General features: G+C 54.7%; 1 protein-coding gene across 1 annotated transcript in view; it reads right to left on the bottom strand.

Annotated features, from left to right (window-relative positions):
- The window catches only part of LOC122546558 (nck-associated protein 1-like), a 234902-nt gene that overhangs the window by 93326 nt on the left and 124298 nt on the right, over positions 1-17278 (bottom strand). Inside the window, exons 16-21 of the mRNA XM_087985609.1 lie at positions 12459-12604; positions 8831-8963; positions 7778-7897; positions 7538-7677; positions 5923-6054; positions 2196-2414 (exon numbers count right to left, since the gene is read on the bottom strand). Coding sequence (XP_087841735.1) covers positions 2196-2414; positions 5923-6054; positions 7538-7677; positions 7778-7897; positions 8831-8963; positions 12459-12604 — 890 coding nt within the window. The remainder of the gene's footprint in view (positions 1-2195; positions 2415-5922; positions 6055-7537; positions 7678-7777; positions 7898-8830; positions 8964-12458; positions 12605-17278) is intronic.

Below are 17278 nucleotides of genomic sequence, written 5' to 3'. Positions count from 1 at the left end.
ACTGTCGGAGGGTCAGTGCTGAGGGAGTGCCGCACGGTCGGAGGGTCAGTGCTGAGGGAGTGGGCACTGTCGAAGGGTCAGTACTGAGGGAGCGCCACACTGTCGGAGGGTCAGTGCTGAGGGAGAACCACACTAACGGAGGGTCAGTGTTGAGGGAGTGCCGCACTGTCAGAGGGTCAGTACTGAGGGAGTGGGCACTGTCAGAGGGTCAGTGTTGAGGGAGTGGGCACTGTCAGAGGGTCAGTACTGAGGGAGTGCCGCACTATCGGAGGGTCAGTGCTGAGGGAGTGCTGCGCTGTCGGTGGGTCAGTGCTGAGGGAGTGCCGCACTGTCGGAGGGTCAGTACTGAGGGAGTGCTGTACTTTGGGAGGGTCAGTACTGAGGGAGTGCCGCACTGTCAGAGGGTCAGTACTGAGGGTGTGCTGCACTTTGGGAGGGTCAGTACTGAGGGAGTGCTGCACTATCGGAGGGTAAGTACTGAGGGAGTGCTGCTCTGTCAGAGGGTCAGTACTGAGGGAGTGCCACACTGTCAGAGGGTCAGTGCTGAGGGAGTGCCACATTGTCGGAGGGTCAGTGCTGAGGGAGTGCTGCACTGTCGGAGGGTCAGTACTGAGGGAGTGCTGCACTGTGAGAGGGTCAGTGCTGAGGACGTGCAGCACTGTGAGAGGGTCAGTGCAGAGGGAGTGCTGCACTGTCGGAGGGTCAGTACTGAGGGAGTGCAGCACTGTCGGAGGGTCAGTGCTGAGGGAGTGCTGCACTGTCGGAGGGTCAGTGCGGAGGGAGTGCCGCACTGTCAGAGGGTCAGTACTGAGGGAGTGCAGCACTGTTAGAGGGTCAGTACTGAGGGAGTGCCGCACTGTCAGATGGTCAGTACTGAGGGAGTGCTGCACTGTTAGAGGGTCAGTACTGAGGGAGTGCTGCACTGTTAGAGGGGCAGTACTGAGGGAGTGCTGCACTGTTAGAGGGTCAGTACTGAGGGAGTGCTGCACTGTGAGAGGGTCAGTACTGAGGGAGTGCTGCACTGTCAGAGGGTCAGTACTGAGGGAGTGCTGCACTGTGAGAGGGTCAGTACTGAGGGAGTGCTGCACTGTCGGAGGGTCAGTACTGAGGGAGTGCCGCACTGTCGGAGGGTCAGTGCTGAGGGAGTGCTGCACTGTCAGAGGGTCAGTACTGAGGGAGTGTTGCGCTGTCGGAGGGTCAGTACTGAGGGAGTGCTGCACTGTCGGAGGGTCAGTACTGAGGAAGTGCCGCACTGTCGGAGGGTCAGTGCTGAGGGAGTGCCGCACTGTCAGAGGGACAGTACTGAGGGAGTGTTGCGCTGTCGGAGGGTCAGTACTGAGGGAGTGCTGCACTGTCGGAGGGTCAGTACTGAGGGAGTGCTGCACTGTTAGAGGGTCAGTACTGAGGGAGTGCTGCACTGTTAGAGTGTCAGTACTGAGGGAGTGCTGCACTGTGAGAGGGTCAGTACTGAGGGAGTGCTGCACTGTCAGAGGGTCAGTACTGAGGGAGTGCTGCACTGTCAGTGGGTCAGTACTGAGGGAGTGCCGCACTGTCGGAGGATCAGTACTGAGGGAGTGCTGCACTGTCAGAGGGTCAGTACTGAGGGAGTGCTGCACTGTCGGAGGGTCAGTACTGAGGGAGTGCCGCACTGTCGGAGGGTCAGTACTGAGGGAGTGCCATTCTATCGGAGGGTCAGTGCTGAGGGAATGCTGCACTGTCGGAGGGTCAGTGCTGAGGGAGTGCCGCACTGTCGGAGGGTCAGTACTGAGGGAGTGCCGCACTGTCGGAGGGTCAGTACTGAGGGAGTGCCGCACTGTCAGAGGGTCAGTACTGAGGGAGTGCCGCACTGTCGGAGGGTCAGTACTGAGGGAGTGCTGCACTGTCAGAGGGTCAGTGCTGAGGGAGTGCCGCACTGTCAGAGGGTCAGTACTGAGGGAGTGCCGCACTGTCGGAGGGTCAGTGCTGAGGGAGTGCTGCACTGTCAGAGGGTCAGTCAGCTGTGGTGACTTTTATCTCGTGTCAGAGCCATTTACCAAATTTAAACCATGATATTTCACTCACATTTGCAAGTGAGCACTCTGCCACAACTGTTTGGGCTGACATTTGGCACAGCAACAATTTAGCAACATCAGCAGATGTGGGTCGAAACCATGAAGCTGCTCCTCTGTGTCAGTGCGGTGCGGGTTGGCACCTACCAGTTGGTGTAAGCAGTGGTCAGGGTTATCTCTCCATTGGCGTCTGTGGCCTGGGATTGCTGCAGTAGGACCTCCTTGCAAATCTTGCTCACATCGATGTTAACGTAATGGCCTACAGAATGGATGAACGCTAGGAATGCCTTGACACCGGATAGGACCTCAGACGGCTTGGCGATCTCCTGAGTCGCTTGGCTGTAGTTGGCCAGCCGCATGATAGCTCTGCGTGGCAAAACAGAAGCATCGAAAAGACACTGCCAGCTTGCTTTGACTGCGTAGGTGCGAGAGAGTCAGAGTCAAGTGCAGAGAAACTACCAGGAAAGACAAGGTCGGCCATGGAGCTTTCTCCTTACAGCTGACCCATAGAATCCCAACAGTGAGGAAACAGGCCATTCGGCCCAACAAGTCAAAACTGGCCCTCTGAAGAGCATCCCACCTAGACCCATTCCCCTACGCTATTACTCTACATTTGCCCCTGACTAATGCACCTAGCCTGCACATCTCTGGGCACTATGGGACAATTTAGTTAGGGTGGATTGCAGGTTAGGGTGGATTGGCCATGCTAAATTGTCCCATAGTGTCCAGGGATGTGCAGGTTAGGGTGGATTGGCCGTGCTAAATTGTCCCATAGTGTCCAGGGATGTGCAGGTTAGGGTGGATTGGCCATGCTAAATTGTCCCATAGTGCCCAGGGATGTGCAGGTTAGGGTGGATTGGCCATGCTAAATTGTCCCATAGTGCCCAGGGATGTGCAGGTTAGGGTGGATTGGCCATGCTAAATTGTCCCATAGTTCCCAGGGGTGCGTACATTGTGTGCATTAGTCAGGGGAAACATAGAGTAAATGGGTCTGGGTAGGTTACTCTTCGGAGGATCAGTGTGGACATATTGGGCCGAATGGCCTGTTTCCACACTGTCGGGATTCTCTCATGAAACAGCATCATTTTGAATAATTTAAGAATAAGGGGAAAGAAACGAAAGATATAGCTTATAGAGAATCCAATTTATAAAGCCATTTCCATCCTGATCACCACGGATGGTACTGGTTATTATAAACCCCGTCGGGTTCAGCAATGTCCTTTAGGGAATGGAATCTGCCATTCTCACCTGGTCTGGGCCTACACGTGACTCCAGACCCACAGCCAAGTTGGTTGACTGTCAAATGCCGTCTGAAATGGACAAGGCAACTCAGTCCAAGGGGCAATTAGCTCACCAGTAATGTCTACCCTAATTCTCACAAACATGGATGCAGGTTTGCTCACTGAGCTGGAAGGTCTGTTTTCAGACGTTTCGTCACCATACTATGTAACATCATCAGTGAGCCTCTGAACAAAGCTTCATCCAGAACCCAACCTGAGCTACAAATCTTCTAAAAACCCACCCTCACAAACATAGACAGAAACTAACAGACAGAATAGTCTCTCGAAGGAAAAATGCAACTTTGTGAAAAAAAATGATGAGCATAAAAATCCTTAGATTCCCATCACTCTCAAAGGTATTCTATAATCTGTCCCGTCTTAACGCTCTGCACCCTCTCCTCTGACCCAATGATATAAACAATGACAACAGAAATTGCTGGAAAAGCTCAGCAGGTCTGGCAGCATCTTGATGGGTCCATGAATAGGAAGGGTTGAGAGGGATAAGGGCCAAACGCAGGCAAGTGGGACTCGATCGGTTTGGGAAACTTGGTCAGCATGGACGAGCTGGGCCGAAGGGTCTGTTTCTGAGCTGGCTGACTCTCTAATCAAGCAGCCGTGGGAGCAGACTTGGCTAAGAGGGATCGCCAAACGTTTTGGACGAGTCATGGGAAAGAACAAGCAATAACGTAGAGGAAAATGTTTTAAATCGAAAGGATGAAGGATTCAATCAGACCCAAGGGGACATTGGCAAGTTAAACCGGAGTCAAGGATTGTACTTGAATGATTGCTTGGAAGTACATGATATAAACCTTGCTGAAAGATTTCCATCTTGCTTACATCAGGCGAGGAACCATACTTGGAAAGGGAACACCAATTTATATGGCGTGAGAAGTGGGTACTGAGTGGTTGGATTCTGGTTGGCATGGCGATGCGGCAGGAACTGTTCATTGTCAATCTGAGTTAGTTGGTTAATTAAACTCCAACCAGGCTGGCGTGCATCCAAATGTTGTACCTTCATCCCTGTTGCGTTCTCCATAACAACATCCTGGGCATTAGGATTCACCTGAGAGTTTCTTCAGTGCATTAGTCAGGGGTAAATGTAGAGCAGGGGAATAGGCTTGGATGGAATACTCTTCGGAGGGTCGGTGTGGACTTTACGTGCTGAAGGGCCTGTTTCCACACAGTAGGGACTCTATTTCTTTTGATTCTAACAAAGATGAACAATTCCGTTTCGGTCAGAGGATATTTCCCGTTCTGAATGGCCCAGAGGGCAGTTGAGAGTCGACCGTGTTGGCTGTGGGTCTGGACTCACGTGTAGGCCAGATTAAAAGGAGATTAGTGACTCAGATGGGTTTTTATGACAATGATTTTGCGGTCATCATTAAACTTATAAAATCCAATTTTTTTTTTTCTTATTGAATTCAAATTTCATTATTAGCCATGGTGGGATTTGAACCCAAGTCCCTAGAACATTAGCTAGGGGCTCTGGATTACTAATAACACCCCTTCCATGATAGAGAACAGTTCCTGTTGCATCTCCATGCCTACAACGGTCCAACCAATCAGCAACCTCCAGGATGTTGCCTGGAATGGAGAGTAGGTCGTATGAGGATAGGTTGAGAGTGCTAGGCCTTTTCTCATTGGGACGGCGAAGGATGAGGGGTGACTTGATAGAGGTGTATAAGATGATCAGAGGAATAGATAGAGTAGACAGTCAGAGACTTTTTCCCCGGGTGCAACAGAGTGTTACAAGGGGACATAAATTTAAGGTGAAGGGTGGAAGGTATAGGGGAGATGTCAGGGGTAGGTTCTTTACCCAGAGAGTGGTGGGGGCATAGAATACACTGTCTGTGGGAGTGGTAGAGTCAGAATCATTGGTGACCTTTAAGCGGCAATTGGATAGGTACATGGATGGGTGCTTAAGCTAGGACAAATGTTCGGCACAACATCGTGGGCCGAAGGGCCTGTTCTGTGCTGTATTGTTCTATGTTCTATAACCTCGTCTCATGCCATCCAAATTAGTGTTCCCATTCCAAGTTCCTGGTGTCCCAGTCCTGACGAGAGTGAGACACAACGCTCTGACGTCATGTCTCCTTTTAGCTACGCATTACAAACGTGAGGTTTTTATGAGAGGATTTGGAAGGGTGTTTCTCAAAAATATGTCCGTGAAGAGAGTTTCGTGATCGGTTATAGGTCCTCCCTGGTGATGTCTGTTTGTCACAGGTTCCCCATTGATTACTTTAGCTTGTGGGGGAAATGGATGGGATTCAAGTGATTGAGAGAGGCAGAGAGGCTAAATATGCAGCTCCCAGTTATGAGTAGATGGTCATGAAAGCGTTGTCTTAAGACCTGCAAAGAAACTGAAGTCAGAACAAATAATTAAACTCGACAATCCAAATGTGACAGCACAGTCTTTTCCAACAAAACTAAAGTTCTCAATACCTTCAAAGATTTGTGGTTGTGGAGCCTGATTAAGCCCCTTCAATGAGTAAGTAAAGTCCTAAGTTGGATTGTTAGAACAGTTTAAGACTGAAGAATTACTGTCATAAAGGCACGGCCCAGTCCCAATGGCGAGCCCAAGTTGTAGCGGTTACCTGGTGAGCCGGACTTCTAACTGGCTTGTCAAGTATTCAGTGGGTAATACGGTGTGCTCAAATACGACCAGCTCTCTCACGTAGTTGATGGCCATGCAGTATTCAGTGAGGGTCAGGTGATGTTTATCCATGCTGGAACAGAGAAACAGGTTTAGTGCTGCCTCTTCTGATCTATCCTTGACGACGTCGCAAGACATTGCTGAAAAGACAGAGTCCCCTTCTTGCTCATCCCTCATCAGGACACAATTGCAAGAATACCACATTTTCAAAGGGCACAACAATTTACCCTGCAGGGAAGGAGAAGAGCCCTGATTGCCTGCCCTGGAGGAGGTGCCAGGGTCTGGCGCATTCCCGACAGCAATGACTCAACCAATCAGCATCAATGTGCCTATTTAGAAATTAAACAACAGCATTAGGTATAACTATGGCTACTCTGACGATGCTTTCACTTTAAGACGATATTTTATCCTTTTTTTAAAGAGAGGTTGTAATGCAGAGTTGGCTGCTGAAAACTACTTGAGAGGCCTTGGGTTTATTTTAATGCAGCCTGAGTGGGTGTGGCCAGCTCGCACAGATCAGGATTTCTGGGGTTTGGATTCTTGGTAGTGTCAGAAGCTACTGGGGTCTCAATAGAGCTTCAGTGAATGATTCCCAGCTGCTCTTCTCTCTGAATTTCCTGTTGATGTTGTTTCCTCCTGAATTGGAGAACTGCATGTGAGAACCTGTGTCGGAATTTGCCTTTTTGCCAAGGTGGGGGGGGGTTGTTGATGGGATGGTACTGTTTTGAAACAGTCAATTAGCCATTGTTACTCTATATTATTCAGTCAAGATTTCCAGTAGAATCAGAGAATACCTCCAGCGTGGAAACAGGCCATTCGGCCCAACAAGTCCACACTGACCTTCTGAAGAGTAACCCACCCAGACCCGTTCCCCAACATTTCCCCCTGATTAATCCACCCTAACCTGCACATCCCTGGACACTATGCGACAATTTAGCATGGCCAATCCACCCAAACCTGCACATCCCTGGGCACTATGGGACAATTTAGCATGGCCAATCCACCCTAACCTGCACATCCCTGGGCACTATGGGACAATTTAGCATGGCCAATCCACCCTAACCTGCACATCCCTGGGCACTATGGGACAATTTAGCATGGCCAATCCACCCTAAGTTGAACATCTTTAGACTGTAAGAGGAAACCCACGCAGACACGGGGAGTACGTGCAAACTCCACACAGTCAGTCGCCTGAGGCTAGAATCGAACCCGGGTCCCTGGCGCAGTGAGGCAGTAGTGCTAACCACTGAGCCACCACGCCGCCCTACTAGTTAAGTGATTCTAAATTCCTCTTTCTTTTGTTTGCATTTTAACGACAGTGTTTAAATAAATTGTCTTTTGCTTAACATCAAGTGGCTTGTGCCACGTCTGGAAAACCCAGTTCACGTCTACCTTTAAGGTGAAAGAAACTTAGGGCCGACGCGACATTCTTGAGGTGGATCTACAATACCTGTTGGACCGTCCAGCAGCCTGAGAACCACCACATGTACTGAGCTGCGGTTTGGGGGTCAGGTGCACACCGAATGTCCTCAGACCTCCATCCCCCCCTCACTTACTTGGTGTCAACGGCTCTGTCCTTTCGCTGGCTCTCGATTCCCGGCTTTTCTCTGTTGGGCTCCGCTTTCTTGCTGACGGGCTTCTTGCGTTTCTTGTTGACGACTTTGCTGATGGTCTGAGCGGTGTGCTTGGGCAGGAGCTGAGGAGGAACCAGCCCAGCGGAGGCTGCAGGTCAGTCCAACGAACCAATGCCGGAAACGATATCAATCCCGCCCCACCCCGTCGCCTCTGTCTCTCACCTTCTCGCTGAGGTTATGTTGCTCATAGCACAGTTGGATCATACAGCCGCTGGCCTGTTTGGCGATTTCATGCAGAAAGCTGTTGCACAGGCCCAGGCTTCGTTTCTGGAGGACGTTGTACTGCCCGGAGAGAAACAAAAGCTGCCATCAGTTGTCACCCTCGCCCTGGGAGGAAACACTGACTCCGGTCAGACTGCCGTTCTCATTGGCAGCGCCCGCTGCATTGCATTTGCCAACCCGATATCGCCAGAGCGTGCCCGTCTCCACTTCTGGTGGCGCTCACCAGGACTCTGGGAGGCAATCGCTGAGCTTTGAGGGTGCCACCCTTGCGTCAGTGGGCAACTGTGCTATCTCCTCAAGTGAAGCTCACGTTAATTCTAGAGCTGCCAATCGGAATGAGAACTGCCTGGCAACCTATAACCCCCACCCACCAGCATCGGGCCAACTCTGAGCTAGGTGGCAGCACAAGCACTCTCTCTCGGGGTTAACGTAACAGAATGAGTCGCCCTGGAGTTGCCAAGTGGTGATGAAGTCACTTCCTGGAGACCTCCTCACACACTTCAGGCCAACACTCCTGACCAATGCGTCCATCCTGATGTGACGCACAGCCAATCAGCCAAGCGGCCTGTCCTTCCAACCTTTAACCTTCGAGACCTGTAAAGAGAAACCTTCAAAGAGTTTGACAAAAAACAATCTTCTTTTGACGTCCCTGCAATTTTATTTCTTCAGGGCCGCACATCGCAGCATTCAGGAGATTGACTTTCATTTCTGGCCCACTCCTGGACAGGTGGCAAACTTAGGCCCCAATGCTGGACATGAGAACCGGCCTAAGTCACTTCCTTTAAGAACATAGCAACAGGAAGAGACCATTGAGCTCCTTGAATTGCAAGGATGCCAAACCGCAGAGTTTCGCTGACTTGCAAAAGCAGCCAACTCCGAGACGGGGTGCCCTCCCGTGGTGACACAGTACCGGAAGAATGACGGTAAGATGGGTTAAGCTGGGAAACCAGCCGCGATGCACAGGCAAGGAGGCAGAGATGTGCAGTGACCGACCTCCTCAGGGCACATGTCGTGGATGCAGTTTGAGAAGTGGCAGCAGACCATCGGGAATGCGATCAGGTACGGCAGCTGTGAGGGCTCCTCGGTGCTTTGAGAGAACATCTTCTCGAACAAACGCGGGTAGAAACTGCCACAGAAAAGGGGCATTTGTCAAAGTGGGCAAAATTGCAACTGAGCAGAACAGTCAAATTGGCCATGCTAAATTGTCCCATAGTGCCCAGGGATGTGCAGGTTAGGGTGGGATTGGCCATGCTAAATTGTCCCATAGTGCCCAGGGATGTTCAGGTTAGGGTGGATTGGCCATGCTAAATTGTCCCATAGTGGCCAGGGATGTGCAGGTTAGGGTGGATTGGCCATGCTAAATTGTCCCATAGTGGCCAGGGATGTGCAGGTTAGGGTGGATTGGCCATGCTAAATTGTCCCATAGTGGCCAGGGATGTGCAGGTTAGGGTGGATTGGCCATGCTAAATTGCCCCATAGTGCCCAGGGATGTGCAGGTTAGGGTGGGATTGGCCATGCTAAATTGCCCCATAGTGCCCAGCGATGTGCAGGTTAGGGTGGATTGGCCATGCTAAATTGTCCCATAGTGTCCAGGGATGTGCAGGTTAGGGTGGATTGGCCATGCTAAATTGCCCCATAGTGCCCAGGGATGTGCAGGTTAGGGAGGATTGGCCATGGGAAATTGTCCCATAGTGCCCAGGGATGTGTAGGTTAGGGTGGATTGGCCATGCTAAATTGTCCCATAGTGGCCAGGGATGTGCAGGTTAGGGTGGATTGGCCATGCTAAATTGCCCCATAGTGCCCAGGGATGTGCAGGTTAGGGTGGGATTGGCCATGCTAAATTGCCCCATAGTGCCCAGCGATGTGCAGGTTAGGGTGGATTGGCCGTGCTAAATTGTCCCATAGTGCCCAGGGATGTGCAGGTTAGGGTGGATTGGCCATGCTAAATTGCCCCATAGTGCCCAGGGATGTGCAGGTTAGGGTGGGATTGGCCATGCTAAATTGCCCCATAGTGGCCAGGGATGTGCAGGTTAGGGTGGATTGGTCATGCTAAATTGTCCCATAGTGCCCAGGGATGTGCAGGTTAGGGTGGATTGGTCATGCTAAATTGTCCCATAGTGCCCAGGGATGTGCAGGTTAGTGTGGATTGGCCATGCTAAATTGTCCCATAGTGCCCAGGGATGTGCAGGTTAGGGTGGATTGGCCATGCTAAATTGTCCCATAGTGCCCAGGGAAGTGCAGGTTAGGGTGGATTGGCCGTGCTAAATTGTCCCATAGTGCCCAGGGATGTGCAGGTTAGGGTGGATTGGCCATGCTAAATTGTCCCACAGTGTCCAGGGATGTGCAGGTTAGGGTGGATTGGCCGTGCTAAATTGTCCCATAGTGCCCAGGGATGTGCAGGTTAGGGTGGATTGGCCATGCTAAATTGTCCCATAGTGTCCAGGGATGTGCAGGTTAGGGTGGATTGGCCATACTAAATTGTCCCCGTAGTGCCCAGTGATGTGCAGGTTAGGGTGGATTGGCCATGCTAAATTGTCCCATAGTGTCCAGGGATGTGCAGGTTAGGGTGGATTGGCCGTGCTAAATTGTCCCATAGTGCCCAGGGATGTGTGGGTTAGGGTGGATTGGCCGTGCTAAATTGTCCCATAGTGTCCAGGGATGTGCAGGTTAGGGTGGATTGGCCATGCTAAATTGTCCCATAGTGTCCAGGGATGTGCAGGTTAGGGTGGATTGGCCGTGCTAAATTGTCCCATAGTGCCCAGGGATGTGCAGGTTAGGGTGGATTGGCCGTGCTAAACTTTCCCATAGTGTTCAGGGATGTGCAGGTTAGGGTGGATTGGCCATGCTAAATTACCCCATAGTGTCCAGGGATGTGCAGGTTAGGGTGGATTGACCGTGCTAAATTGTCCCATAGTGCCCAGGGATGTGCAGGTTAGGGTGGATTGGCCATGCTAAATTGTCCCATAGTGCCCAGGGATGTGCAGGTTAGGGTGGATTGGCCATGCTAAATTGTCCCATAGTATCCAGGGATGTGCAGGTTAGGGTGGATTGGCCGTGCTAAATTGTCCCATAGTGCCCAGGGATGTGCAGGTTAGGGTGGATTGGCCATGCTAAATTGTCCCATAGTGCCCAGGGATGTGCAGGTTAGGGTGGATTGGCCATGCTAAATTGTCCCATAGTGCCCAGGGATGTGCAGGTTAGGGTGGATTGGCCATGCTAAATTGTCGCTGGAAAAGTGCAGCAGGTCAGGCGGCATCCAAGGAGCAGGAGAATCGACGTTTCGGGCATGAGCCCTTCTTCAGCAATGAAACGTCGATTCTCCTGTTCCTTGGATGCTGCCTGACCTGCTGCGCTTTTCCAGCAACACATTTTTCAGCTCTGATCTCCAGCATCTGCAGTCCTCACTTTCTCCTCGTGCTAAATTGTCACATAGTGCCCAGGGATGTTAGGGTCAATTAGCCATGGGAAATGGAGGGTTATAGGGATAGGATAGAGGGGTGAATCTGGTTGGGATGCTCTTCGGAGGGTCGGTGTGGACTCAATAGGCTGAATGGCCAACTTCCACGCTTTAGGGATTCTATGATTTGGAATATTGTGAGCAGTATCGGGGCCCTGTATCTAGGGAAGGATGTGCGGGCCTTGGAGGGGGTTTACAAGATTGATCTTGGGGATGAAGGGTTTGTCATATGAGGAGGGGTTGGGGACTCTGGGTGTGTACTCGATGGGGTTTGGAATGATGAAGGGGAATCTGATTACAGAATACTGAGAGGCCTGGACAGAGTGGACATGGAGAAGGTGTTTCCACTCGGAGGAGAGACTGGGACCCGAGGGCACAGCCTCAGAGTGAGGGAGGACCCTTTAGTACGGAGATAGGGAGGAAGTTCTTCAGCCAGAGGGTGGGGAATATGTGGGACCCATTGCTGCAGAGAGCTGTGGAGGCCGGGTCACTGAGTGTGTTTAAGACAGAGATGGATTAATAATGGGATCAAGGGTTACAGGGAGAAGGCAGGGGAATGAGGCTGAGAAACATAACAGCCATGATCGAATGGCAGAGCAGACCCGATGGGCCGAATGGCCTAATTCTGCTCCTATATCTGATGGTCTGATGGACCAGCGTATGTCAGGAATGTGGTTGCTGTCAACTGGGGAGAAATGAGGGGAGTTAAACACAAAATTAGGAAGGTCATGCTCCTGTTATACAGGATTCTGGTGCAAGCACATCTGAAATAAATGGGGTGGTCATGATCACTGTGCTGACAGGAGGACGTTAATGCGTTGGAAGCAGTTCAGAGAAGGTTTCCCAGACTAATCCTTGGAATGAGTGGATTGCCTCATGAGGAAAGGCTGGACAGGGTAGGCCTGTATCCTCTGGAGTTTCGTCGACTCTGAGGTGACTGAGTTGAACCGTATAAGATCCGGAGGGAACGTGAGCAGGTGGACTCGCCCTGGAGGGATTGCAGGGCATTCTCCAGCTCCGGAGTGGGATGTTGGCCTGGCACTCACAGGTCAACGTGAGGAGGAGAGAGGGGCCTCTGTCACTGGGTAACACGACTCAGGGGCGTTGGGCTTGGTTGCTGGGTAACCAGAAAGCAGGGTCCGGGTGTCGTCATCATGTACCAACCAGAAGATGGTGAGGTCAGCTGTCTCCTCTAACAGAACGGGCAAATGGTCCAGCAGCTTCGTGTGGAAGACGACGGTGTTCATCAGGGAAGCAAGCTTCAGGTTTTCACGAAGGATCAATGGAGTTTTGGCAACGCTGGTATAGGCCTGGAATACAGTGGGAAAATGGTGGAGCTCACTCACTCACGCTGAGGAAGGACGCCACGATGGCAAATTGGCAAATCCCGTCAGCCCCCAATCCAATCTGACCCTACTGCTTTCTGTCGCTGGATCAGATGCCAGTACATCCCCTTATGTTAACACATCACCACACTCCATCACAGCCCATGGCACTCCATCGCTCCTCCACCACCACCATCAACATGTCAGCTCTGGCACACTGGCATCGCTCACATCACACACCAAATGTGTGGCACGACGCTAGTGTCCCTACCTCAGAGCCAGGGGGCCGAGGATCAAGTCCCACCTGCTCCACACCAATCTTGCAGATCAGACAGATCATCGCGCTCGGTGGCAAAATATACTCGAAGACCTGAATACGGGAAAATCAAGGGTAATTGTTCAGGAAAGTGCTGAGGGAGTGCCGCACTGTCAGAAGGTCAGTGCTGAGGGAGTGCCGCACTGTCGGAGGGTCAGTGCTGAGGGAGTGCCGCACTGTCGGAGGGTCAGTACTGAGGGAGTGCCGCACTGTCAGAGGTTCAGTACTGAGGGAGTGCCGCACTGTCGGAGGGTCAGTGCTGAGGGAGTGGGCACTGTCGGATGGTCAGTGCTGAGGGAGTGCCGCACGGTCGGAGGGTCAGTGCTGAGGGAGTGCCGCACTGTCGGAGGGTCAGTGCTGAGGGAGTGCCGCACTGTCGGAGGGTCAGTACTGAGGGAATGCCACACTGTCGGAGGGTCAGTACTGAGGGAGTGCCGCACTGTCGGAGGGTCAGTCCTGAGGGAGTGCCGCACTGTCGGAGGGTCAGTCCTGAGGGAGTGCCGCACTGTCGGAGGGTCAGTACTGAGGGAATGCCGCACTGTCGGAGGGTCAGTACTGAGGGAGTGCCGCACTGTCGGAGGGTCAGTACTGAGGGAGTGCCGCACTGTCGGAGGGTCAGTGCTGAGGGAGTGCCGCACTGTCGGAGGGTCAGTCCTGAGGGAGTGCCGCACTGTCGGAGGGTCAGTGCTGAGGGAGTGCCGCACTGTCGGAGGGTCAGTGCTGAGGGAGTGGGCACTGTCGGATGGTCAGTGCTGAGGGAGTGCCGCACGGTCGGAGGGTCAGTGCTGAGGGAGTGCCGCACTGTCGGAGGGTCAGTACTGAGGGAATGCAGCACTGTCGGAGGGTCAGTACTGAGGGAGTGCCGCACTGTCGGAGGGTCAGTCCTGAGGGAGTGCCGCACTGTCGGAGGGTCAGTCCTGAGGGAGTGCCGCACTGTCGGAGGGTCAGTACTGAGGGAATGCCGCACTGTCGGAGGGTCAGTACTGAGGGAGTGCCACACTGTCGGAGGGTCAGTGCTGAGGGAGTGCCGCACTGTCGGAGGGTCAGTCCTGAGGGAGTGCCGCACTGTCGGAGGGTCAGTGCTGAGGGAGTGCCGCACTGTCGGAGGGTCAGTGCTGAGGGAGTGGGCACTGTCGGATGGTCAGTGCTGAGGGAGTGCCGCACGGTCGGAGGGTCAGTGCTGAGGGAGTGCCGCACTGTCAGAGGGTCAGTGCTGAGGGAGTGCCGCACTGTCGGAGGGTCAGTGCTGAGGGAGTGGGCACTGTCGGATGGTCAGTGCTGAGGGAGTGCCGCACGGTCGGAGGGTCAGTGCTGAGGGAGTGCCGCACTGTCGGAGGGTCAGTGCTGAGGGAGTGCCGCACTGTCGGAGGGTCAGTACTGAGGGAATGCCGCACTGTCGGAGGGTCAGTGCTGAGGGAGTGCCGCACTGTCGGAGGGTCAGTGCTGAGGGAGTGCCACACTGTCGGAGGGTCAGTGCTGATGGAGTGGGGCACTGTTGGAAGGTCAGTGCTGAGGGAGCGCCACACTGTCGGAGGGTCAGTGCTGAGGGAGTGCCGCACTGTCGGAGGGTCAGTGCTGAGGGAGTGCCGCACTGTCGGAGGGTCAGTGCTGAGGGAGTGCCGCACTGTCGGAGGGTCAGTACTGAGGGAATGCCGCACTGTCGGAGGGTCAGTGCTGAGGGAGCGCCGCACTGTCGGAGGGTCAGTGCTGAGGGAGTGCTACACTGTCGGACGGTCAGTGCTGAGGGAGTGGGGCACTGTTGGAAGGTCAGTGTTGAGGGAGTGCCACACTGTCGGAGGGTCAGTGCCGAGGGTGTGCCGCACTGTCGGAGGGTCAGTACTGAGGGAGTGCCGCACTGTCGGAGGGTCAGTGCTGAGGGAGCGCCGCACTGTCGGAGGGTCAGTGCGGAGGGAGCGCCGCACTGTCGGAGGGTCAGTGCTGACGGAGTGCCGCACTGTCGGAGGGTCAGTGCTGAGGGAGTGCCGCACTGTCGGAGGGTTAGTGCTGAGGGAGTGCCGCACTGTCGGAAGGTCAGTGCTGAGGGAGTGCTGCACTGTCGGAGGGTCAGTGCTGAGGGAGTGCCGCACTGTCGGAGGGTCAGTGCTGAGGGAGTGCCGCACTGTCGGAGGGTCAGTGCTGAGGGAGTGCTGCACTGTCGGAGGGTCAGTACTGAGGGAGTGCTGCATTGTCGGAGGGTCAGTGCTGAGGGAGTGCCGCACTGTCGGAGGGTCAGTGCTGAGGGAGTGCCACACTGTCAGAGGGTCAGTGCTGAGGGAGCAGCGCACTGTCGGAGGGTCAGTACTGAGGGAGTGCCACACTGTCGGAAGGTCAGTGCTGAGGGAGTGCTGCACTGTCGGAGGGTCAGTGCTGAGGGAGTGCCACACTGTCGGAGGGTCAGTGCTGAGGGAGTGCCACACTGTCGGAAGGTCAGTGCTGAGGGACTGCTGCATTGTCGGAGGGTCAGTGCTGAGGGAGTGCCGCACTGTCGGAGGGTCAGTGCTGAGGGAGTGCCGCACTGTCGGAGGGTCAGTACTGAGGGAATGCCGCACTGTCGGAGGGTCAGTACTGAGGGAGTGCCGCACTGTCGGAGGGTCAGTCCTGAGGGAGTGCCGCACTGTCGGAGGGTCAGTCCTGAGGGAGTGCCGCACTGTCAGAGGGTCAGTACTGAGGGAGTGCCGCACTGTCGGAGGGTCAGTGCTGAGGGAGTGGGCACTGTTGGATGGTCAGTGCTGAGGGAGTGCCGCACGGTCGGAGGGTCAGTGCTGAGGGAGTGCCGCACTGTCAGAGGGTCAGTGCTGAGGGAGTGCCGCACTGTCGGAGGGAGTGCTGCACTGTCGGAGGGTCAGTGCTGAGGGAGCGCCGCACTGTCGGAGGGTCAGTGCTGAGGGAGCGCCGCACTGTCGGAGGGTCAGTGCTGAGTGAGTGCCGCACTGTCGGAGGGTCAGTGCTGAGGGAGTGCTGCACTGTCGGAGAGACAGTGCTGAGGGAGCGCCGCACTGTCGGAGGGTCAGTCCTGAGGGAGTGCTGCACTGTCGGAGGGTCAGTACTGAGGGAGTGCTGCACTGTCGGAGGGTCAGTAGTGAGGGAGTGCAGCACTGTCGGAGGGTCAGTGCTGAGGGAGTGCTGCACTGTCGGAGGGTCAGTGCTGAGAGAGTGCTGCACTGTCGGAGGGTCAGTGCTGAGAGAGTGCTGCACTGTTGGAGAGTCAGTGCTGAGGGAGCGCCGCACTGTCGGAGGGTCAGTCCTGAGGGAGTGCTGCACTGTCGGAGGGTCAGTACTGAGGGAGTGCTGCACTGTCGGAGGGTCAGTGCTGAGGGAGTGCAGCACTGTCGGAGGGTCAGTGCTGAGGGAGTGCTGCACTGTCGGAGGGTCAGTGCTGAGGGAGTGCTGCACTGTCGGAGGGTCAGTGCTGAGGGAGTGCCGCACTGTCAGAGGGTCAGTGCTGAGGGAGTGGGGCACTGTTGGAGGGTCAGTACTGAGGGAGAGCCGCACTGTCGGAGGGTCAGTGCTGAGGGAGTGCCGCACTGTCGGAGGGTCAGTGCTGAGGGAGTGCTGCACTGTCGGAGGGTCAGTGCTGAGGGAGTGCCGCACTGTCAGAGGGTCAGTGCTGAGGGAGTGCCGCACTGTCGGAGGGTCAGTACTGAGGGAGAGCCGCACTGTCGGAGGGTCAGTGCTGAGGGAGTGCCGCACTGTCGGAGGGTCAGTACTGAGGGAGGGCCGCACTGTCGGAGGGTCAGTACTGAGGGAGGGCCGCACTGTCAGAGGGTCAGTGCTGAGGGAGTGGGGCACTGTTGGAGGGTCAGTGCTGAGGGAGTGGGGCACTGTTGGAGGGTCAGTGCTGAGGGAGTGCGGCACTGTTGGAGGGTCAGTGCTGAGGGAGTGGGGCACTGTTGGAGGGTCAGTGCTGAGGGAGTGCCGCACTGTCGGAGGGTCAGTGCTGAGGGAGTGCTGCACTGTCGGAGGGTCAGTACTGAGGGAGAGCCGCACTGTCGGAGAGTCAGTGCTGAGGGAGTGCCGCACTGTCGGAGGGTCAGCTCTGAGGGAGAGGGGCACTGTCGGAGGGTCAGTACTGAGGGAGTGCCGCACTGTCGGAGGGTCAGTGCTGAGGGAGTGCCGCACTGTCGGAGGGTCAGTGCTGAGGGAGTGGGGCACTGTCGGAGGGTCAGCTCTGAGGGAGAGGGGCACTGTCGGAGGGTCAGTGCTGAGGGAGTGGGGCACTGTCGGAGGGTCAGTACTGAAGGAGTGCCGCACTGTCGGAGGGTCAGTGCTGAGGGAGTGGGGCACTGTTGGAGGGTCAGTACTGAGGGAGTGCTGCACTGTCGGAGGGTCAGTGCTGAGGGAGC

Source organism: Chiloscyllium plagiosum, unplaced genomic scaffold (genome assembly GCF_037043375.1).
Source record: "Chiloscyllium plagiosum isolate Xiang-an unplaced genomic scaffold, Cpla_swu_hap1 HiC_scaffold_53X, whole genome shotgun sequence".
Taxonomy (NCBI): Eukaryota; Metazoa; Chordata; class Chondrichthyes; order Orectolobiformes; family Hemiscylliidae; genus Chiloscyllium; species Chiloscyllium plagiosum.
Note: the sequence above shows the minus strand (reverse complement) of the source record. Positions and strands in the feature narration are given on the sequence as shown.